Here is a 23,730-nt window from a genome sequence, read left to right as displayed (position 1 = left end):
GGGGTACCTGGATGGCTTGGTCAGTTAAGCATCTGCCTTCAGCTCAGGTCATGATTCTAGGGTCCTAGGACAGAGCTCCACATGGGGCTCCCTGCTAAGCAGGGAGCCTGCTTTTCCCTCTCCCTCTTTTGCCTCCCCTGCTTGTGTTCTCGCTCTCTCTCAAATTACTAAATAAAACCTTTAAGAAAAAAAAACTATTATCTTCAAAAAATTAATAACTTACCAAATCCCAAAGTCCAACTTGCCCAGATTTGGACCCAGCTGCTACCAAAGTTCTAATTTCTGATGGGTGGAGAGCCACAGAGAATACTGAGCCTTTGGTAACTTTACGAACAGTATCTTCATTAATGACCATGCCATTTAAATTAGCTTTATAGCTGAGAAAAAAGTTAAATTTCAGAAGTAAAACCAATCAGTAATCAAAATAACTAAAAAGATGATTCAAAAAAGAGATAGTACATAGTCAACCTCCTAGTAACCAAAGAAATTAAACAATGGGATACTATTTTTTTACTCATAAAAGGTAGCAGGTTGCATTTAAACATATACATTCATTAACAGTGCTAGTGGCACAGTAAATTTATATAAGGTTTTCAGAAAAAAAAAAGATTTTAGAAAACAATTCAACAATGTATACTAAAAGCCACAAAATGTCCGCCATATTTGACTCATTAATATCACTTCAGGAATCTATCCTAAAGAATTAACCCAGTATCACACGTATACACTTATACATAAACACACATATAACTAAATACACAACTAACCACACTAAATTGACAATTCCAACTACCAACAGAGTAACAAAAGTTTAAATAAATATCACCTATTAAATGAGATTGTATGCAATATTCAATAAATTTAAAGACTAATAACATATTAATATTTTTCACTATATTACAGAAAAAGCATAATGCAAATTTATATATACATTAGAACACAATAAACTAAAAATGTACATGGATTCATTCATTTACTAAATAATGAGTGAATATATAGTATGCACCAGGCACTGGTTTTGGTTACTGAGACAAAATCTCTGCATTTATGAAGCTTATATCATAATGGTATTGCATACCTGAAAGGACACATATAAAAACAACAGTTGTTACGGTGGAAATATTACAGATAATTTCTTCAACTAATTTTCAAAACTTCCAGGGATGGTATATAGTCTTTACAATTTAAAGACTGAAGAAAACATAAAACAAAGGCAAGGGATTTTAACTCACCTTTTAATATTAGGTAAGTCCTTCTCAGTATTTTTACCACTTGTCTAAAACAATGAAAAAGACCAAATACTAAATTAATATATGTACTGAAACTTCCTTAACAGATAATTCTAAAAGCTGTAAGCCCTCCCAAGTGATACCTTGCTCACTTCTGCCCAAGTCTGTAGAAATCTTTTAAATAGCTCACTGTCAGCATCTTGATTTTCAGGAGTCATTTCTAAAGGCCCAGGAGGTAACATAGGCTGATATAAAAAATAAGAAAATAAAGAATAAAATGAGAAATAAAACAGATTGATTGTTTCTCTGCCCTAGAATGTAAATTTTTCACTACTTTACTTTCACTACCAACAATATAGGTGACACATCATTAGCACTCCAAAACAGTTGCTCAATTGCCAGATATATCCTGTACACTAATGACACATATTACCCCATTTAATCATCACAATCATTCAGTGAATGAGATACTACATTTTAAAGAGATTGTAATGAAACTTAGAGAAGTTACCTTGTCCAAAGTTATACTGCCAAGAACAGGAACTGCTGGGAATTGATTCAGATCAGTTCAATTTCATTACTCAGAGTAAAATTATTCTATGCTAGTGTTTTTTAAATCACACATTGTCAGCCATGGATCATAAAATCTTTTCAGGGACCCCTGGGTGGCTCAGTGGTTGAGCTCTGCCTTCAGCTCAGGGCATGATCCCTGGGCCCCAGGATCGAGTCTCACATCAGGCTCCCCTTAGGGAGCCTGCTTCTCCTTCTGCCTATGTCTCTGCCTTTCTCTCTGTGTTTCTCATGAATAAATAAATTTAAAAAATAAATAAAATCTTTTCAATATATCACAACCAGCAATGTTTTAATGAATAAGAATAGAAAATACAAAATGTACATCACATGCAATAAGTGTAAGTATCATTTCACAAGTATTGATCTTCAGCTATGTGGCATTAATGAGCTCAATGTAAATATATTTATCATGGGTAGAGGCTTCAAAAAAACTGAAAAGCTACTCTTCCTAAGCACTTTAATTTGCAATTAGCTCCCAAAGCACCAGTCTAATTAATGCTATACTCCAATTTATAATTAAGCACTTAGATATGATATTAAAAACAGTGGGTGCTCTTGAATAAGAAGTATAATTATCATCTTATTTAGACAATAAACTTGGTAAATAAAACTCTTTCTATTCACTGATAGTACGAAGTTATACTACAGCAAGAGGCTATCACCATTATCACATACTATGCATTATTAATTACATTAATACTACCATTTATTGATTACTCACTCACCCCTTAACACAGTATAAGGAACTTTATAGATACTATTTCAATTAACTCCCACAACACCTCTTTGAGGTTTCTATAATGCTGCCACTTTAAATATGGGGAAACTGGGGCTCAGAAAGGTTAAGTAATTTGTCCATAATTCCACAGCAGGTAAGCCTGCAGAAAAACAGAATCCAAACTAATCTTTACACTTTGAAATCCTACTCAGTAATCTAGAAACAGTCAAGTATTATATTAACAAAGTACAAATTAAGCATAATTTAGTGACCTTTTAATCTAGTTTAAAACACTTCAAATTTTTCAGTAGTATATTGAGTAATATACTGTTTTTACCCTTTCTTACATTTTCATATTCTATTAATGTCGGCTGGGTTGGAGTTGCTGGTAAAGACACTCCTGAAGGATCTACTTTTAGTAGTCTCATTGACCTTCTACATCCAGTCTCATTTTCTCTCTTCTTAGGCTTTTTCCTAAAGGAATGGGAAAAAATTCGTTATACGAGTTATATGAATTTATTAAGGAGAGAACTTCCAGGAATGTACCTCACAGATATACTCACATTACAAGGATGTATATACATAACCACATTGATCTTAGTTGAACATTTATGATATTTCCATGCTTTTAAATAAAATCATAAATGTTCCATCATGGTGAGGTAAGAGGTGTTAAAATAAATTATGGCATACATCTCTAACAGAATAATATATAACCATTAAAAGAATGAAATAGATCTCTGCATGCTGATATGACATGAACTCTAAGATAGAAGAAGCAAAAACAAGGTCCAGCACATGTTGAATATGCTTCCATTTGTTTTTTTAGAAAAGGGTTATGTACACACATACATTTGTACATGCTAAGATTACCTATGGAAGAATATACATGAATCTATTAACAGTGGTTTCTTCTAGAGAGAAGGCCTGGAGAACTAAGATCTAAAATAAAAAAGATATTTAAATGTTTCACTGCATTTCTTTCCATACAGTTTACTTTTTAAAATCATATACATGCCCTACCTACTTTTTAATGTACTACTTTTTCATTTTAAAAAAGTAGTTCAAAACTTTCAATTTCCAGTTCCACATATAAGGAACTTGAAATTCACCACTCTTTCTTTTCAAGTTAAAAGGTAAATAGATTAAAAAATCAGTAACTCTTCTCGGATCCTTAAGAGAGGCAAGAACACAGTATGAACTGCTAGCCTCAACACTGGAGAAATAGACAAATATAGAGTCATGGCTTACTGAAATGGAAAGTGAAGAACAAAAACCACAATAGGAACAAATGCCAAGGTAGGAAAACTATAACTGACCAGTTACTGGAGACTCAGTCAGCATGGACAAGTTAAACACTCCATAGTGGTCCACATAAAAACATGCAGCAACTTTGTTCACAACTGTCAAAACTGGGAAGCAGCCAAGATGTCTTCCACTTACTGAATAGATAAACTATAGCATATCCAAACAATGGGATATTGTTTAGCACTAAAAAGAAACAAGCTATCAAGCCATGAAAGACAAGGAGAAACCTTAAATGCATATTACTAAGAGAAAGAAATATAAAAAGGCTACATACTGTATGATCTGAAATACAGGACATTCTATTAAAGGCAAAACTATAAATACAGACAATAAAAAGATAAGTGCCCGGTTGAAGGTGGTAAGGTGATGAACAGAGAGAACACAGAAAATTTTTAGGGTGGTAAAAATGACGGATATATGTCATTATACATTTGTACAAAGCCGCACAATGTACAAGAGTGAACTCTAAGGCAAACTATGGACTTTAGGGGATTATGATGTATCAGAGTAGATTCATCCTTATTAATAAATGTACCACTGTGCTGAATGATGTTGATAACGGGGAAGGTTATGCATATGTAGGAGTAGAGGAATATACAGGAAACCTCTGTACCCTCCTATCAGTTTTGTTATAAAAAAGAAACTACTCTAAAAAAAATAAAAAGAAAAAAAAGGAAGTCTTAAAAAAAAAACCCTCAAGTGGGACTCACCCCACTATTTTGTGAGATTTACATCTGGAAACTCAACTAGGTCTTCAGTAAGTATCAGAGAAAAATCCCCTCATGCTTCCCACAGTAGGAGGGGGAAAAGGACCATTTTGAAATACACCAGAGCACTTTGTTCTTCTTAACAAGGTGTGCTCTCTGGAGAACTACTTAACCAGAGCCTGCCCTGCCAAGGTATTATCAGAACTTAACCTGAGAAAAAGGAAATACCCAACTCCAGCCCACACTTAATCATCCTCTCCCACCTATTGTGGGGAGGAAAGAAACTAAAACACTCGTGAAGTTCACTATCCAAAGACAAAGCCTCCTTTAAAAGAGTGAGACCTAATCACAGGACTATAGAACAGCTTTCTCTCCCCTTTGACACATTACTAAAGGCCTATTTACAACAGTTCCTTTTTCCTGGTACATCATGTCCAGTTATCAAGAAAAAAATTACAAGGCACAATGAAAGACAACACAATTTAAAGAGACACAGCAAACTTCAGAACCAGACATGGCAGGAATATTGGAATTATCAGAACAGAAATTTAAACTTTTTCTAAAATTTTTCATTTATTTGAAAGAATGAGAGAGAGCATAAGTAGGGGGAGGGGCAGAGGGAGAGGTAGAGAGACAAGGAGACTCCTTGCTGAGTGCAGAGCCCAATGTGGGGCTTGATGCCAGGATCCTGAGATCGTGACCTGCGCAGAAGTTAAATCCTTAACCAACTAAGTCACCTAGGCACCCTCATCAGAACAGGAATTGAAAACAATTATAATTAATATGCAAAAAAAATTAATATGCTAAGGGCTCTAATGGATAAATTAAACACAATCTAAGAACAGATAGTCAACATAAGAAGAGAGATGGAAATCCAAAGAAAGAACCAAAAAGAAATGCTAGAAATCAAAAACACTAAGAGAAATGAAGAATGCCTTTGATGAGATTAGTAGATAAGACACTGCTAAGGAAAGAATACCTGAGTTTAAGGATATCTCCATAGGAACCTTAAAACTGAAAACCAACGAGAAAAAAGACTGAAAAAAAAAAAAACCCTGAGTATCCAAGAGTTGTGGGATAACTACAAAAGGTGTAACATACACATAATGGGAATGCCAGAAGGATAAGTAAAAGGGAAAAACACAAGATATATTTGAAAAATAGTAACCAAGAATACCTCCAAATAAATGTCAGATACCAAAGCACAGATGCAAAGAGCTCAGAGTACATCAAGCAAAAAAACTACACCTAGGCCATTCATTTCCAAACTACAGAAAATCAAAGAGAAAGGAAAAATCCTGAAAGACACCAGAAGGAAAAAAATCACCTTAGTAGGCAAACAAGATAAGAACTACATCCATCCTTTCGTAAACTATGCAATCCAGAGTGGAGTTGAGAGAGGCACCTGGCAAGCTCAGTCGGTGAAGCATGCAACTCTTGATCCTGCAGTCATCAATTTGAGCCCCACACTGGGCATAGAGGTTACTTAAAAAATAAATATATAAATAAATAAACAGAATTTGTTGCCAGTATATGTGCCTTACAAGAAATGTTTAAAGTACTTTAAAGAGAAGAATAACAGGGGATCCCTGGGTGGCTCGGCAGTTTAGCACCTGCCTTGAGCCCAGGGTGTGATCCTGGAGTCCCAGGATCAAGTCCACATCGGGCTCCCTGCATGGAGCCTGCTTCTCCCTCTGCCTGTGTCTCTGCCTCTCCCTCTCTCTGTGTCTCTCATGAATAAATAAATAAGTAAAATCTTTTTAAAATAAGAGAGAGAGGAATAACATAGATCAGAAACTCAGATCCACAAAAAGAAAGGAAGAGCATCAAAGAAGGAATAAATAAAGGAAAAAAAATTATTTTTCTCATTCTTAACAACAGCTAGCTCAAAATAATATCAACAACGTATCTGGTTACGTACACTTATGTATATATCTTATGCATACCTGTATATATTCACCTACATATATATATATACACACTTATGTTTGTTTATACATGTGAAATGAATGACAACAATGATACAAGGGACAAGAAAGGAGAATTAGGTTTATTTTGTTATTAAAAGGTACTCACTATACCCCACTCACACTGTGAAGTTGTTTATTATTAGGTGAAAGTGGACTTGCGTTAGCTATATATATATATATATATATATATATATATATATATATATATAGTAAACTATACTATATATATATATAGTATATATATATACAGTAAACTCTAGGGCATTCACATAAAAAAAAGGTGGAGGGAAGTATAACTGATATCCTAAGAAAGGAAAGAAAATGATATCACATAAAATGTTTCAGGCACCTGGGTGGCTTGTCAGTTAAGCATCTGACTTTGGCTTAGGTCATGATCCCAGGGTCCGGGGATCAAGCCCCAAGTTGGGCTCCCTGCTCAGCAGGGTGTCTGTTTCTCTCTCTGCCCCTCCCCTCACTTGCTTGCTCTTGCTCTCTCTGTCTCTCTCTCGCAGATAAATAAAATCTTTAAAGGTTTTTTTTTTAATTTTTATTTATTTATGATAGTCACACAGAGAGAGAGAGAGAGAGAGAGAGGCAGAGACACAGGCAGAGGGAGAAGCGGGCTCCATGCACCAGGAGCCCGACGTGGGATTCGATCCCGGGTCTCCAGGATCGTGCCCTGGGCGAAAGGCAGGCGCTAAACCGCTGCGCCACCCAGGGATCCCCAAATAAAATCTTTAAAAAAAAAAAGTTTAGTTAAAACCATAAAAGGCAGAAAAAGAGTAGAGGCAAAAATAGGAACAAAAAACAAGGGCAATAAGCAGAAAATATTAACAAATACAACAGATAGAAATACAAATATATCAATAACCACATAAACAAATATGGTAGATAATTAACCAAATTTATCAATACTCACTTTGAATATCAGTGGTCTAAGTGCACCATTAAAACAGATTGTCAGAATTGATCAAATACAATACCAAACATATGTTGCTGTAAGAAACCTACTTTAGATATAAAGATACAAAGAGGGCAGCCGGGTGGCTCAGTGGTTTAGTGCCACCTTCAGCCCAAGACATGATCCTGGAGACCCAGGATTGAGTCCCACGTCAGGCTCCCTGAATGGAGCCTGCTTCTCTCTCTGCCTGTGTCTCTGCCTCTCTCTCTCTCTCTGTGTCTCCCATGAATTAATAAATAAAATCTTTAAAAAAATAAAGATACAAAGATTAAAAGTAAATGAATGGAGAAAAATACACCATGCTAACACAAATCCAAAGAAAGCAGAAGTAGCTACATTAATTTCAGACAGAGCAGACTTCAAAGCAAAGGAAGTTATCATAGAGGGACGCCTAGGTGGCTCAGCGGTTGAGCATCTGCCTGATGCATGCTCAGGGCATGCATGCTCGGGGCATGGTCCCTGGTCACACGATGGGAGTCCTGCATCAGGCTCCCTGCAGGGAGCCTGCTTCTCCCTCTGCCTCTCTCTCTGTGTCTCTCATGAATAAATAAGTAAATAAAATATTTTTTTAAAAAAAAAGGAGAATTTTTTTAATTAAAATTTAAAAAAAGGAAAGTTATTATAAAGAAGGGCATTACATAATGATGAAGGAACGATGAAGGGGAGTCAATTCTCCAAGACAACATAATACAATACACCTAACAACAGAGCACCAAACTATGTAAGGTAAAAACTAATAGAGTTACAAAAATAGGTAGCTCTACTATTTTAGTCAGAGACTTCAACATTCCCCTGTCAGAAATGGAGAGATCCAGCAGGTGGCAAAATCAGCAAGGCACAGTTGAACTCGACACACCATCCATGAAGTAGATATAACCAATATCCATATACCAGTTCATTCAAAAACAGAATACACATTTCTCTCAAACTTAGAATATTCACCAAGGTAGACCACATTCTAGACCATAAAACACACCTTAACAAACTTAAAAGAATAGAAATTTGAAAAGAAATTCATACAATGTTTGCTCTCAGAACACAACCATATTAAACTAGAAATCAATGAGAAAGATACATGGAAAATCCAAAATATATACAGATTAAAAACACACTTCTAATAAACCATGAAATACTACTCAGCCATCAAAAAATGAAATTTGTCATTTGCAACAACATGGATGGAACTAGATGATATTATCCTAAGTGAAATAAGTAAAAAAAGACAATTATCATATCTCATTCACATGTGGAATTTAATAAACAAAACAGAGGATCATAGAGGAAGAGAGTAAAAAATAAAAGAGGATGAAATCAGGGAGACAAACCATAAGAGATTCTGAATCATAGGAAACAAACTGAGGGTCGCTGAAGGAGAGAGGAGTGAGGGTACAGGGTAACTGAGTGATGAACATTAAGGAGAGCACGTGACATAACGGGCACAGGGTATTATATAAGACTGATGAATCACCTCTACTCAGAAATCAATAATAGATTTTATGTTAATTGACTTAATTTAAATAAAATTTTAAAAATAAATAACACATGGATCAAAGAAGGAATCTCAAGAGGACATAATGTTTCTAACTAAATTAAAATGAAAATACAACCTCATAAAATTGTGGGATGTGAGGAAAGCAGTGTTTAGAGGGTAATTTATAATAGTAAATGCATACATTAGGAAAGAAGGTCAAAAATCAGCTAAGTTTCCAACTTAGGAAACTAGAAAAAGAAGAGCAAATTAATCCAAAGTAAAGAGAAGAAAAAAATAATAAAAATTAAGCAGATAAATAAAATTGAAAACAAGAAATCACCAGGGGCAGGGAAGGGGGGTAGATCAATAAAGCCAAAAGTCAGTTCTTCCAAAAAACCATTAAAATCTGGGGCACCTAGGTGGCTCAGTTGGTTAAGCGTCTGACTCTCCATTTCAGCTCAGGTCATGATAGCACAGTCATGAGATCAAGACTCATGTCCAATTCTACGCGAAGTGTGAAGTCTGCTTGAGATTCTCTCTCCCTCTGCCCCTCTCCCTGGCTCGTGCTTGGTATCTTCTCTTTCTCTCTCTCAAAAAAATAAAACATATTTTTTTAAAAAACCAATGAGGGGTGTCTGGTGGCTCAGTCAGTTAAGCATCTGTCTTTGGCTCAGGTCATGATCCCAGGGTCCTGGGATCAAGTTCCGCATTGGACTCCCTGCTTAGCAGGGATCCTGCTTCTCTCTCTCCCTCTGCCTGCTATCCCCCCTGCTTGTGCTATCTCTTTCTCTCTGTCAAATAAATAAATAAATAAATAAATAAATAAATAAATAAACAAACAAACAAACAAACAAACAAACTTAAAAAGCCAGTAAAATTAATAAGCCTCTAGCAAGGCTAACTATGAAAAAAAAATTATCAATATCAGAAAGGAAAGATGGGTCTTACTACAGATCCTATGGACATTAAAAAGATAATAAAGAAATGATATGGACTCTATGCCAACATATTTGATGACCTAGATGAAATGGACAATTCCTTGAAAGACACAACCGTCACAATCTGAATTTGAAATAGATAATCTGGGCAGCCCGGGTGGCTCAGCAGTTTAGTGCCGCCTTCAGCCCAGAGCCTGATCCTGGAGACTCAGGATCGAGTCCCATGTCGGGCTCCCTGAATGGAGCCTGCTTCTCCCTCTGCCTGTGTCTCTGCCTCTCTCTTTCTCATGAATAAATAAAATCAGAAAGAAAGAAAGAAAGAAAGAAAGAAAGAAAGAAAGAGAGAGAGAGAGAGAGAGAGAGAGAGAGAGAGAGAGAGAGAGAAAGAAAGAAAGAAAGAAAGAAAGAAAGAAAGAAAGAAAGAAAGAAAGAAAAGAAAAGAAGGAAGGAAGGAAGGAAGGAAGGAAGGAAGGAAGGAAGGAAGGAAGGAAGGAAGGAAAGAAAGAAAGAAAGAAAGAAAGAAAGAAAGAAAGAAAGAAAGAAAGAAAGAAAGAAAGAAAGAAAGAAAGAAAGAAAGAAAGAAAGAAAGAAAGAAAGAAAGAAAGAAAAGAAAAGAAAAGAAAAGAAAAGAAAAGAAAAGAAAAGAAAGGAGGGAGGGAGGGAGATAGGGAGGGAGGGAGGGAAGAAAGGAAAGAAAGAAAGAAAGAAAGAAAGAAAGAAAGAAAGAAAGAAAGAAAGAAAGAAAGAAAGAAAAGAAAGAAAGAAAGAAAAAAAAAGAAAGAAAAGAAAAAAGGAAAAGGAAAAGGAAAGAAAAGAAAAGAAAAGAAAAAAGAAAAGAAGAAAAGAAAAGAAAAGAAAAGAAAAGAAAAGAAAAGAAAAGAAAAGAAAAGAAAAGAAAGATAATCTGAGGATGTCTGGGTGGCTCAGCAGCTGAGTGTCTGCCTTTGGATCAGGGCATGACCCCGGGATCAGTCCCAGGATAGAGTCCTGCATCAGGCTCCCTACAGGGAGCCTGCTTCTCCCTCTGCCTGTTTCTCTGCCTCTCATGAATAAATAAGTAAAATCTTAAAAAAAAAAAAAAAAAAATAAGAAAAGAAATAGATAATCTGAATAGGCTTACACCTATTAAAGAAATTATTATCATTAATCAATCAACTTCCAAAATAGAAAGCACCAGGCTGACATAAGTTCACCGGTGAATTTTACCAAACATTTAAGAAAGAAATCATATCAATTCTCTACAATGTCTTTTAGAGGATAGAAGCAGAGAGAATATTACCTACCTAATTCTATGAGGCCAGCATTACCATAATAATAAAACTAAAGACATTTAAAAACAGAGAACTACAGACCAATAATGTCTCATGAGCAGATGCAAAACTCTCAACAAAATAGTACACTGAACCCAACAATATACAAAAAGTACTAAACCAAGTGGGATATATTTGAGGTATGTAAGACTGGTTCAACATTCAAAAATGTCTTAATGTAGCCTATTGAAAATCATTCAAAGTAATCCATCACATCAATAGGCTAAAAAAGCAAAATCATGTGATCCTACTTTCATGATAAAAATATCAGTAAACTAGAGGGGAACCTTCTCAACTTGATAAAGTATCTACAGAAAACCTATAGCTAATGTCATACTTAAATGGTGAGAAACACCAAGCTTTCCCACCAAGATCAGGTACAGGCAAGAATGTCCTTTCTCCCCATTCCTTTTCAGCACTATGCTGATACAGTAAGACAAGAAAAAGAAACAAAGGGTACGCAGATTTGGAAGAAAAAATAAAACTATATTTGTTCAAGAGTTTCCAAGTTGGGGATGCCTGAGTGGCTCAGTCAGTTAAGCATCCAATTCTTGATTTCGGCTAAGGTCATGATCTCAGGATCATAAGATCAAACCCCAAGTCGGTGTCTGCCCTGGGCCTGGAATTCTCTCCCTCTCCCTCTAGCTCTGTCCCTCCCCTCACTTGCTCTTTCTCAAATAAATAAATATTTTTTTTAATAAAAATAAAAAACAAAAGAATTTCCAGGTTGGTGAACACATGGATGTGCTGGGAGAGTTAACACGCTCTGAGAGAGCATTTCCCCATGCCTTGCCCTATGCATCTCTTCCTTTAGTTGTTTTAAGTTATATCCTTTTATAATAAACTAGTAATCTATTAAGTTTTTTTAAAAAGCTGCATTCGCTCATAGATGACCTGACAGTCTATGTAGAAAATTCTAAAAAATGAACAAAAGAACTCTGGAACTAGTAAGTGGTTAGAGCTAAGTTGTAGGATACAAAGTTAATATATAAAAGTCAATTCTTTTCCTATATGATGCAATAACCAAGTGAAATTTGTTGAAGTTAAAAATATAATATCTGGCAGCCCCGGTGGCGCAGCGGTTTAGCGCCACCTTCAGCCTGGAGTATGATCCTGGAGACCCAGGATTGAGTCCCATGGCAGGCTTCCTGTATGGAGCCTGCTTCTCCCTCTGCCTGTGTCTCTGCCCCTCTCTCTCTGTCTCTATGAATAAATAAAATCTTTAAAAATAAAATAAAATTAAAATTAAAAAATAAAAATAAAAATATAATATTATTTACATTAGCACTCATGCAATGAAATACTTAGGTTTAAGTCTAACAAAATATTTCCAAGATCTATATGAAATACACTATAAAACTCTGATGAACAAAATAAAAAAACTAAGTAAATGGAGAGATATTCCATGTTTACAGAGAGTCAAGATGTCAGTTCTTTACACCTTGATCTATAAAGTCACTGTAATCTAAATCAAAATCCCAGAAAGTTATTTTGTGGGTACTGACAAAATGATTGTTTTATATAGAGAGGCAAAAAAGCACAGCATAACCAACATAATATTGATGAACAAAGTTGGAGGACTGACTACCTATGTCAAGACTTACTTTAAAGCTGTAATTGTCTTTAAAGAAAGTAGGGTACTGATGAAAAAATACACAAATCAATGGAACAGAATAGAGAGCCTGCTGATCTTAAAGGAGCAAAAGCAAGATAATGAAGCAAAAATAATCTTTTTAATAAATGGTGCTAGAACAAATGGACAACCACATGCAAACAAACAAAAAAATCAATACCCCCATCACAGAATTAACTCAAAATAGATCGTATATCTAATGTAAAATGCAGAACTATAAAACTTGTACAAGACAACAGGAAAAAACCTAGGTGACCTTGGGTATAGCAATGGTTTTTTAGATAAAACACCGAAAACACAATCTATGAAAGAAAAAATTGATGAAGTAAACATCATTAAAATGAAAAAGTCTGCTCTGCAAAAGACAGAATCCAGAGAATAAGAAGATAAACCACAGACTAGGAGAAAATATTTGCAAAAGATACATCTGATAAAAGATTGTCATCAAAAATATACAAAGAACTCTTAAAATTCAACAATAAAAAACAATTAAAAAATGGGCCAAAGACCTTAACAGATAGTTCATCAAGGTAATACCTAGACAGCAATAAGCATATGAAACGATGCTGTATCATGTTATCAGAGAAATATAAATTAAAAGAACAATGAGACACCAATACACACCTACTAGAATGGTCAAAATCCAGAACACTGACAACACCAAATACTTGTGAAGACATGGAACAACAGGAGACATGGAACAACAGGTTTAAGATTATGGCTTCTCCAGGATCGAGTCTCACGTCAGGCTCCCTGTATGGAGCCTGCTTCTCCCTCTGCCTGTGTCTCTGCCATTCTCCGTCTCTCTGTCTGTCATGAATAAATAAATAAAATCTTAAAAAAAAAAAAAAAAAAAAAAGGGGCAGCCTCGATGGCCCAGTGGTTTAGCACCACCTTCAGCCTGGAGTGTGATCCTGGAGACCTGGGATGGAGTCCCGTGTCAGGCTCCCTTTATGGAGCCTGCTTCTCCCTCTGCCTGTGTCTCTGCCTTTCTCTCTTTCTCTCTCTCTCTCTCTCTCTCGTCTCTGCCTTTCTCTCTCTCTCTCTCTCTCTCTCTCTCTCTCTCTGTCATGAATAAATAAATAAAATCTTAAAAAAAAAAAAAAGGTTACGGCTTCTGATTTATTATTTTACCACATAACTATTTTTTTCAAATTATAAATAACTCAACAATGCATCGTCGTATAGGCATTATAAACCAAATCTTTTACCTTTTGGATGCAGGAGGCTGTCTCCTCTTTATCATTTCACGGAGCCTTGCAGCTGACTGCAAAATACACAAAACATACATGAAAAGATACTACCTTCTAAAATATTAAGTATGCTGCTTTATCGACACTAAGATCTATATAGGAAATAAAGATCCTTAAGATATACCTGCTCTTGGTAATAGACATGAAACAAACACACTATCAATAATAAAGGCAAGTAAATAATACCATCTAAAGGACTGGGGTACCTGGGTGGCTCAGTTGGTTAAGCATCCAACTCTTGATCTGGGCTCAGGTCTTGACCTCAGGGTCATGAGTTTAAGCCAAATGTCAGTAGTTTAAGCCCCAGTATGGGGCATTAACATTCTTAAAGTACTGACATTCTGATACCTTGGACCAGGTTGCTAATGAGTTTATATGATTAAATATTAAACATTTAATCAAACATACTATTATAAATTAAAAGGTGTAACTTCTACTGCAGGTAATCCTACTTTGATAGTTCCCAGAAAAGTTATATTATACTTCTATAAATAAAATCTTAATTTCTGGGCAGCCCGGGTGGCTCAGCGGTTTAGCGCCTGCCTTCAGCCCAGGGCCTGATCCTGCAGTCCGGGGTGGAGTCCTGTATCAGGCTCCCTACATGGGGCCTGCTTCTCCCTCTGCCTTTATCTCTGCCTCTCTCTCTCTCTCTCTCTCTCTCTCTCTGTGTCTCTCATTAATAAATAAAATCTTAAAAAAAATCTTAATTTCTGTTAACTAAAATAAAAATCAGAGATACTTTGTTTAAATTTCTGTTTAGGGCAGCCCTGGTGGCTCAGTGGTTTAGCGCTGTCTGCAGCCCAGGGTGTGATCCTGGAGACCCGGAATCGAGTCCCACATCAGGCTCCCTGCATGGAGTCTGCTTCTCCCTCTGCCTGTGTCTCTGCTTCTCTCTCTCCTCTCTGTGTATTCTCATGAATAAATAAATAAAATCTTAAAAAAAAAAAAAAACTTTTAAAAAAATAAATTTGTTTAATTTTCAACTTTTAGTGACTTAATAATGTCATTCCCTCATATTAAGTTGCCCTCCCTTCCCTCAAGATGCAAACACATGCTGAATATTTGGGAATGTGTAACCCAAGAAAACAAGTAATTATTTAATAAAGCCAAGGGCTTATCTTTTGAAGGAAAATACCACACACCCTCCTTCAGGAAGAGCTATCTCACACATAGAAGACTTACCCACAGTGTGAAAGCACAATGTAAATTACACATTTAGTCACAATGATTATAAAACATTAGCATACATCTGGCCATTTATCCTTAAAGTTCACTATACAAAGCATATTTCCACCTATTCCTTACGATTTAAAAAAAGGGGGGGGGGGGCGCCTGGATGGCTCAGTCAGTTAAGCATCTGCCTTAGACTCAGATAGATCATGATCCCAGGCTCCTGGGATTGAGCTCCACACCTGAGTTCCCTGCTCTGCAGGACCCTGCTGCTCCCTCTACTCTGCTGCCCCCGCCCCCAGCATGTGATCTAATAAATAAATAAATCTTAAAAAAAAAAAAAAAGGGAAGGAAAGAAAGAAAAAGTTTATCCTCTCACTCCTTAACTACACAACCCTCAACCCATTCCTCCTACTTCTCCTTTATCATTTGCCTAAAGCAACCACTTGGAACATACCCTGTTCCTCTGAATCCAAGACAGCCATTCATAAGACACCATGATCACCAACAAAAGGGAGGAAAAGCTGCCAGTTAGTTTCAAGATGCCAACTTCAAAAACATTAAAATGAAAAGTCTTAGAATCAATAAAATATGGTAACCTCTTCTTATTAAATGCAAAATTCATTCCTAATTTTACCATCCCTTATCTGATATATGAAACCTGATACTTTGAGTATTTTATTAACCTACAGGCAAGAAGAATGGCATCTTGCTTTTATTTTTTTTTAATTTTTTTTTTAATTTTTATTTATTTATGATAGTCACACAGAGAGAGAGAGAGAGAGAGGCAGAGACATAGGCAGAGGGAGAAGCAGGCTCCATGCACCAGGAGCCCAATGTGGGATTTGATCCCGGGTCTCCAGGATCACGCCCTGGGCCAAAGGCAGGCGCTAAACCGCTGCGCCACCCGGGGATCCCGGCATCTTGCTTTTAATTAGAAATTCCACACAAGGGGTGCCTGGTGGCTCAGTTGTTGAGCATCTGCCTTTGGCTCAGGTTGTGATTCCAGGGAGTACCACACTGGGCTCCCTGCAGGGAGCCTGCTCCTCCCTCTGCCTGTGTGTCTGCCTCTCTCTGTCTCTCCCATGAATAAATAAGTAAAAATCTTTAAAAAAAATAAAAATAAAAAAAGAAAGAAACTCCACACAAACCTCAGACAACTGAAGAGAAGCAAAAAAGTTTGCATTTTCTGATATGTTCTTCAGTCTCTTCCTTTCATATGGTGACAATCCTGAAAATTCATCCTATGAAATTACACCAAAAAAATTCTGGTTACTTTGCATGATCCATAAAAAATGCACCTCACAAAACAATGTGTTGAATTCTCAAATGTATACTTTCCTTCAAATTGCACTTGCTCTATTCATTTTATGCTATCTTAACAAATGGCACACAGCTTTTGATGCATTGGATACTGACTATAAGAGTTTGAATTTGAGATAATCACAAGGTATCTGTATGGCTTCCCAATTAAATTACAAGTGACATATCAGAAGTAATATAACCCAACAGCAACTTATTTCCTACTGGTCATTACTTACACCATTACTCACAGTTATCTTTTTATTAAGCAAAAAGAGAAAGAACTCAGTAATAGAAAATTTTAAATTCATGATGAGTTAATGAAATTTATATAAAATAACAACAACAAAAGAGATAAAGGCACACACAGAAAAGACCATAAAACCAGAGAATCAAGCTTGGATGTCCAATATTCAACTAATAGTTCTAGAGGTAAAAAGAGGAGCTAATGGATGCCTGGGTGGGTCAGCGGTGAGTGTCTGCATTTGACTCAGGGAGTAATCCTGGAGTCCCAGAATCCAGTCCCACATTGGCCTTCCTGCATGGAGCCTGCTTCTCCTTCTGCCTATGTCTCTGTCTCTCTCTCTATCTCTGTCTCTCATGAATGAATAAATAAAAAAATCTTTTAAAAAAATAAAATAAAAGGAAAAATAAATTTTAAAAATAAAAAAAAAAGAGAAGCCCAGAAAATGGAGGAGAAAGTTATTAGAGAAATAAGAAAATTTCTGGAAACTAAAGATATGAGTTTCCATATTCAAAGGCCCAATGATTATGCAGCACAACAAATGAAAAGAGACCAAAGCTTACACAGGTCATCACATAATTTAACACCTGAGATAAGATTTAAAAAAAAAAAAAAAAACTGCAGATAAGGAAAAAAAGATTATAAAGAAGCAGGAATCAGAATGATATTAACTTCTCAATAATGAAGGGAGCTGGAAGACAATGGAAGAGTATTAAAAATTTTAAGGAAAAGTTATTTTCAACTTACAATTCTAAATCCAATTAAACCACCAATCAAATGTACAGCTAAAAACTTTTTCAGATACGTCAACTATCTCTCCTACACCTGTTCTCAGGAAGCTACTATAAACCATACTTCACCAAAATGAGAGAAAAAGCTAAAAAATAGGGCAGCCCCAGTGGCTCAGCGGTTTCATGCCGCCTTTAGCCCACGGCCTGATCCTGGAGTCCCAGGATCGAGTCCCGTGTTGGGCTCCCTGCACGGAGCCTGCTTCTCCCTCTGCCTGGGTCTCTGCCTCTCTCTCTAACCCTCTCTCTCTCTCTCTCTCTGTATTTCTCATGAATGCATAAATAAAATTTAAAAAAAAAAAAAAAAAGCTAAAAACTAGATCCAAGACAGGATCCAAGGTACAGAAGTTCCAGCACAAGAGTGATAAAAAGTAAAAGAAATTAAAAGAAAAATGATAAAAGGCCAAGAAAGGATTAAACAGCCCAGAATGAAGTAGGAAGGTGGAGGTCCCCAGGAATTGTTTCATGGAAAAAAAATATAGATAGATAGATAGATAGATAGATAGATAGATAGATAGATAGATAGATAGGCGATCCCTGGGTGGCTCAGCAGTGTGGCGCCTGCCTTCACACCCAGGGCGTGATCCTGGAGTCCCAAGATCCAGTCCAGCATCGGGCTCCCTGCATGGAGCCTGCTTCTCTCTCTGCCTGTGTCTCTGCCTCTCTCTCTGTCTCTCATGAATAAATAAATTTAAAAAAAACTATATAGATATATAAAGCCATTAGAATTCTTTGTTACAACTCTGCCAGAGTTTCATCTGTACCTAGTAAGGAGGTGAGAAGGGAAAGGAGTGGGTGGGCACAAATGTATAAGGTGAGCATGAATGAAACAAGTCTTTATCTTCCATATTAAGTCAACAGATAACACGGAAGAAATAAAAGCTAGAAAGGTTGAAAGTATAATTTGTTTCCTGGGGAGCAGTAATCAGAAAGAGAATTATGTGGCAGAAAACTGCTGGGTGTTTTGATTTGTTTCTGAGTACATATGTGTGTATATATGGAATTACCTATATATACACACACACACAATGTGGAATTATAGAACTTAAATGTGGATGTACATGTATTACTTTGATCAAAATAAAAATTTTTCCTCACATACACAAAATAATAGTGGCAGCAAAGGTTAAAGTTTATTGTGTCACTGCCTTTACAATTGTTTTTCAGAGAAAAGCATCACCACCCATCATCAAGGACTTCCTAAGATTCTATTTCAAAATCAAAGAAACAAACAACAAAAAAAAAAAAGCAAAAAAAAAAAAAAAATCAAAGAAACAAATTTAAATGATTCTACTTACCACAGAAACAATTTTAAAAATTAAGAAAAATAATCGGTATCTTTAAGTGGAATGTATAATTCAAACTATTCTTTTTTTTTTAAGATTTTATTTATTTATTCATGAGATATACAGAAAGAAAGCAAGAAACACAGGCAGAGGTAGAAGCAGGCTCCCTCTAGGGAGCCTGATATGGAACTCAATCCCAGGACCCCGGAATCACGACCTGAGCCAAAGGCAGACGCTCAACCGCTGAGCCACCCAGGTGCCCTCAAAGTATTCTTACCCATCACCCACTTCTCAAAAACTTGCAACATGTAGGGATGCCTGGATGGCTCAGCGGTTAAGCGTCTGCCTTTGGCCCAGGTTGTGATCCTGGTGACCCGGGATCGAGTCCCACATTGGGTTCCCTGCATGGAGCTTGCTTCTCCCTCTGCCTATGTCTCTGCCTCTCTCTCTGTCTCTCATGGGTAAATAAATAAAATATTAAAAAAAAAAAAAAAACTTGCAACACGTAACAGGAAAACCAAGCAAAGTGGGCTTTCAAAATAAACATATATAGGCAATAAACATTTTTTTAAAAACTCCACTATCTTCAGAAACACTTAAGAAGTTACTGTATCCATAAAACAGGGGATGCTATGCTCAAAAAAAAGATCAAAGTAACTTGAATTAAAAACCTAATGTCAAAAATTCACAAACTGTATGAATCCATTTATATAACATTCTCAAAATGACAAAATTGTAGAGATACAAAACGAATCAGTTCAAGGCCCACACTGGACTCTACTTAAAATACATTTTAAAAAAGAAAGAAAGAGCCTAAAGGTTTTTATGGAGATGGAATAGTTCGATAGTTCTGTATCTTCACTGTCATGCAGTTATACCAATCAACATGTGATAAAATGATACAGAATTATACATATACCTTGTAAGATGTGAATTTCCCAGTTTTGATACTGTGATATAGAACATGTACCCATTGGGAAAAACTGAGTGAAGGGTCTGATACCTCTCTGTAGTATTTCTGCAAATTGCTATGCATCTATTATCACTTAGAGATAAAAACTTTTTGAAAACAGATGTTTCTCACAGGTAACATCAGACTTAATGATGTAAGAGTGAAAGCTCTTTCCCTAAAGCTCAGAACAAGAAAATATGTCTGCTTTTGCTACTTCTATTCAACACTGTACTGGAGATTGTAGGACATGTGGACAAGATGATTAGGAAAAAATAAAAAATACCAGATTGAAAAGGAAGAAATAAAACTATTGCCAAAACATGATCTTATATACAGAAAATGCTTAAGAATTCACACAAAAACACTAATAAGCAATCTCAGCGAAGTTACAAGATACAAAAATCATTTATATGTCTATACACTAACAATGAACAATCAGAAAATGATTTTAAGAAAAAACACCATCCAAGCATCAAAAAGAATAATATACTTTGGAACAAATTTAATCAAAGAAGTATAAGGCTTAGGGGGCCTGGATGGCTCAATTAATCCTTCAACTCTTGATTTTGGCTCAGATCATGATCTCAGGGTCCTGGGATGCAGCTCCAAATCAGGCTCCCCACTCTGTGGGGAGTCTGCTTGCCTCCCTCTCCTTCTACCCCTCCCCCAGCTTGTTCTCTCTCTCTTAAATAAACAAATCTTAAAAAAAAAAAAAAAAAAAAAGGCTTATATAGTGAAAACTAAATACTGAAGGAAATAAAATCTAAAAAAAAGAGGGGATCCCTGGGTGGCTCAGCAGCTTGGCACCTGCCCTTGGCTCCAGGATCGAGTCCCGCCTCAGGCTCCCGACATGGGGCCTGCTTCTCCCTCCTCCTGTGTTTCTGCCTCTCTCTCTCTCTCTCTCTGTCTATCATAAATGAATAAATGAATAAATGAATAAATAAATAAATAATTTAAAAAAAAAGAAAAAAAAGAAATTCTAAGTAAAAGGGGAGACATTCTTGGGGTACCTGAGTAGCTTAGTTGGTTGAGCACTCAACTCCTGGTTTCAGCTCAGGTCATGATCTCATGAGTTGTGGGATCAAACACTGCATCAGGCTCCACACTCAGCAGGGAGTTTGCTTGAGAGATTCTCTCTCTCCCTCTCCCTCTGCCCCTCCCTAGAGCTAGTGTGTGCACTTCTCTAAAAATAAATACTTTCTTTTTAAAAAAGAGAGAAGACATCCTTATTCATAGACTGGAACTTAATATCATTAAAACAGTAATACTCCCCAAATTTCAGATTCAGTGCAATCTCTATCAAAATGATAAATGCCATTTTTGCAAAAGTGGACAAGCTAAATGTTAGGACAAGCCTAAAATTCACATAGAAATGCAAAGGACCCAGAATAGCCAAAATAATCTTGAAAAAGAAGAACCAAGTTGCAGGACTCACATCCTGATTTCAAAACTTAATATAAAGCTACAGTAATTAAAACAGTGTAGGACTATTGTACACCTGAAATATAACACTGTATGCTAACTATACTTGAAATAGAAAAAAAAATTTTAAGTGTAATACTGGCATACAGATAGGCATTAGATCAACAGAATAAAACTGAAAGTCTAGAAATAAGCCTGTAACCTAAGGTTAAATTTTTTTTTATAGTTAAGACTATTCAATGAAAAATAATAGTCTTGCCAACAAATGGTTCTGGGATAAATGGGTACCTATATGCAAAAGTATTAATTTGTGGACCCCTACATCACATTATAAAAAATAACTCAAAATAGATCAAAGACCTAAATGTAAGAGCTAAAACTTTAAAATTCTTAGAAGGAAATATAGTGTAAATCTTCATAACCTTGTATTAGGCAACAGGTTCTTAGATATGACAACAAAGCACAAGCGACAAAAAGAATTAAATAAGGTAGACTTAAACATCTTTAATTAAAAATTAAATTTAGGAGCACCTAGGTGGCTCAGACAGTTGAGCATCTGACTCTTGATTTCACCTCAAGTCATGATCTCATAACCGTGAGATCAAGTGTTGAGTCAGGCTTGGCTCAGTATGGAATCTGCATGAGATTTTCTCCCTCTGCTGCCGCACCACCACCACTCACATATATGTGCTTTTTCTCTCAAAAAAAAAAAATTGAAATAGACAACTTTTTTATGTCAAAGGGCATTATCAAGAACATGAAAATAAAGTACACAAAATGGGAGAAAATACTTGCAAGTGATATAACTAATAAGGGTCTAGTTTCCTGAATATATAAAGAACTCTTATAATTCAAAACAAAAAGACAATTTTTCAAATGGCAAAGGGCTCAAAAAGGTATTTTTCCAAAGTACAAATGACCAATAAGTACATGTAAAGATGCTCAACATTACTGGTCATTAGAAAAATGCAAATCAAAACCACAATGAGACACCACATTATATCCACTAGAATGGCTGTAATCAGAAAGACAAGCGGCACTTGCCTGGCTCTGTTGGTAGAGCATGCAGCTCTTGATATGAGGGTTGTGAGTTCAAGCCCCACATTAAGTGTAGAAATTACTTTTTTTTTTTTTTAAAGGGAGGATTACTTGGGCAGCTCAGTCAGTTAAGTGTGACTTGATTTCAGCTCTGGATCTTAGGGTCGTGAGATCAAGTCCAAGTCGATGCTTAAGATTCTCTCTCTCTCCCTCTGCCCCTACCCCCCCAATTTTTTTAGTTAAAGAAAAACATGAGTAATTAAGGATATTATGTTAAATGAAATAAGCCAGTCACAAAAAGACAAATACCATGATTCCACTTTTATGAGATACCTATACTAGTCAAATTTAAAGAGTCACAAAGAAGAATGGTAGTTGCCAGGGGCTGGTAGGAAGAGAGAAATGAGGTATTTAATGGGATAGAGTTTCAGTTTTTCAAGATGACAGGATTTCTGGAGACTGGTTTCACAACAACATAAATGTGCTTAACAGTACTACATTGTACTTCCAAAAATGGTTAAGGTGATAAGTTTTATATTGTGTATTTTACAACTAAATTTCTTTTTAATATTTAGGAAAGATAAATAATAAGTATTGGCAGATGTGTAGAGACATCTCTAGACAGAGAAAGTAGACTCTTCATGCACTGCCACTGGTATGTAAAAATGGTACAGCCAGTCTGGTAAACAATTTGACAGTTTCTCAGTAAGTTAAACACAGTTGACCACATGACCCAGCAATTTCACTCCTACAGATACACCCAAAATAATGGAAAACATATGTTCAGCAAAAACTCATAAGCAAATGTTTGTGGCAGCACTATTCATAATAGCAAATAAGTGGGGAAAACCCAAATGTTCAGCAACTTATGAATGGATAAACAAAATGTAGTAATTCATGCAATATTATTCAAACATAAAAAGGAATCAAGTACCAATACATACTATATAATATGAATGAACCCTCAAAACATTATGCTAAGTCAAAGAAGCCAGACACAAGAAACTACATATCATATGATTCCATTTATATGAAATGTCCAGAATAGGCAAATCGATAGAGAAAAAGTAGATTAGTGGTTTCCAGGGCTGGGTTAGGGAGGTAGAGGAGTTGGGAGTCACTGCTAATTGGTACAGGTTTCTTTTCATAGTGAAAGAAATGTTCTGAAACTGGATAGTGGCAATGACTGTACAATCTTGTATATATACTAAAAACCACTGAACTGTACACTTTTAAGATTTTATTTATTCATGAGAGACACAGAGAGAGGCAGAGCCAGAGGCATTGGGAGAAACAGGCTCCCTGCTGGGAGCCTGATATGGGACTTGATCCCAGGACCCAGGATCACGACCTGAACCAAAGGCAGACGTTCAACCACTGAGCCACCCAGACATCCCTGAATTGTACATTTTTAAATAGTAAATTTTATGTTCTGTGAATTATAGTTCAATAGAAAA

General features: G+C 36.1%; 1 protein-coding gene across 3 annotated transcripts in view; it reads right to left on the bottom strand.

Annotated features, from left to right (window-relative positions):
• Positions 1–23,730, bottom strand: part of WDR76 (WD repeat domain 76) — a 52,170-nt gene that overhangs the window by 20,102 nt on the left and 8,338 nt on the right. For all 3 annotated transcript variants that reach the window (XM_072809614.1, XM_072809612.1, XM_072809611.1), the window contains 6 exons: positions 16,393–16,485; positions 14,030–14,085; positions 2,868–2,994; positions 1,373–1,474; positions 1,233–1,276; positions 224–377 (listed from right to left, as the gene is read on the bottom strand). In XM_072809614.1, coding sequence (XP_072665715.1) covers positions 224–377; positions 1,233–1,276; positions 1,373–1,474; positions 2,868–2,994; positions 14,030–14,085; positions 16,393–16,485 — 576 coding nt within the window. The remainder of the gene's footprint in view (positions 1–223; positions 378–1,232; positions 1,277–1,372; positions 1,475–2,867; positions 2,995–14,029; positions 14,086–16,392; positions 16,486–23,730) is intronic.

This window comes from Canis lupus, chromosome 32 (genome assembly GCF_048164855.1).
Source record: "Canis lupus baileyi chromosome 32, mCanLup2.hap1, whole genome shotgun sequence".
In the NCBI taxonomy this organism is placed as follows: domain Eukaryota; kingdom Metazoa; phylum Chordata; class Mammalia; order Carnivora; family Canidae; genus Canis; species Canis lupus.
The sequence above is the reverse complement of the archived record's forward strand: the minus strand, read 5'-3'. Positions and strand labels throughout refer to the sequence as shown.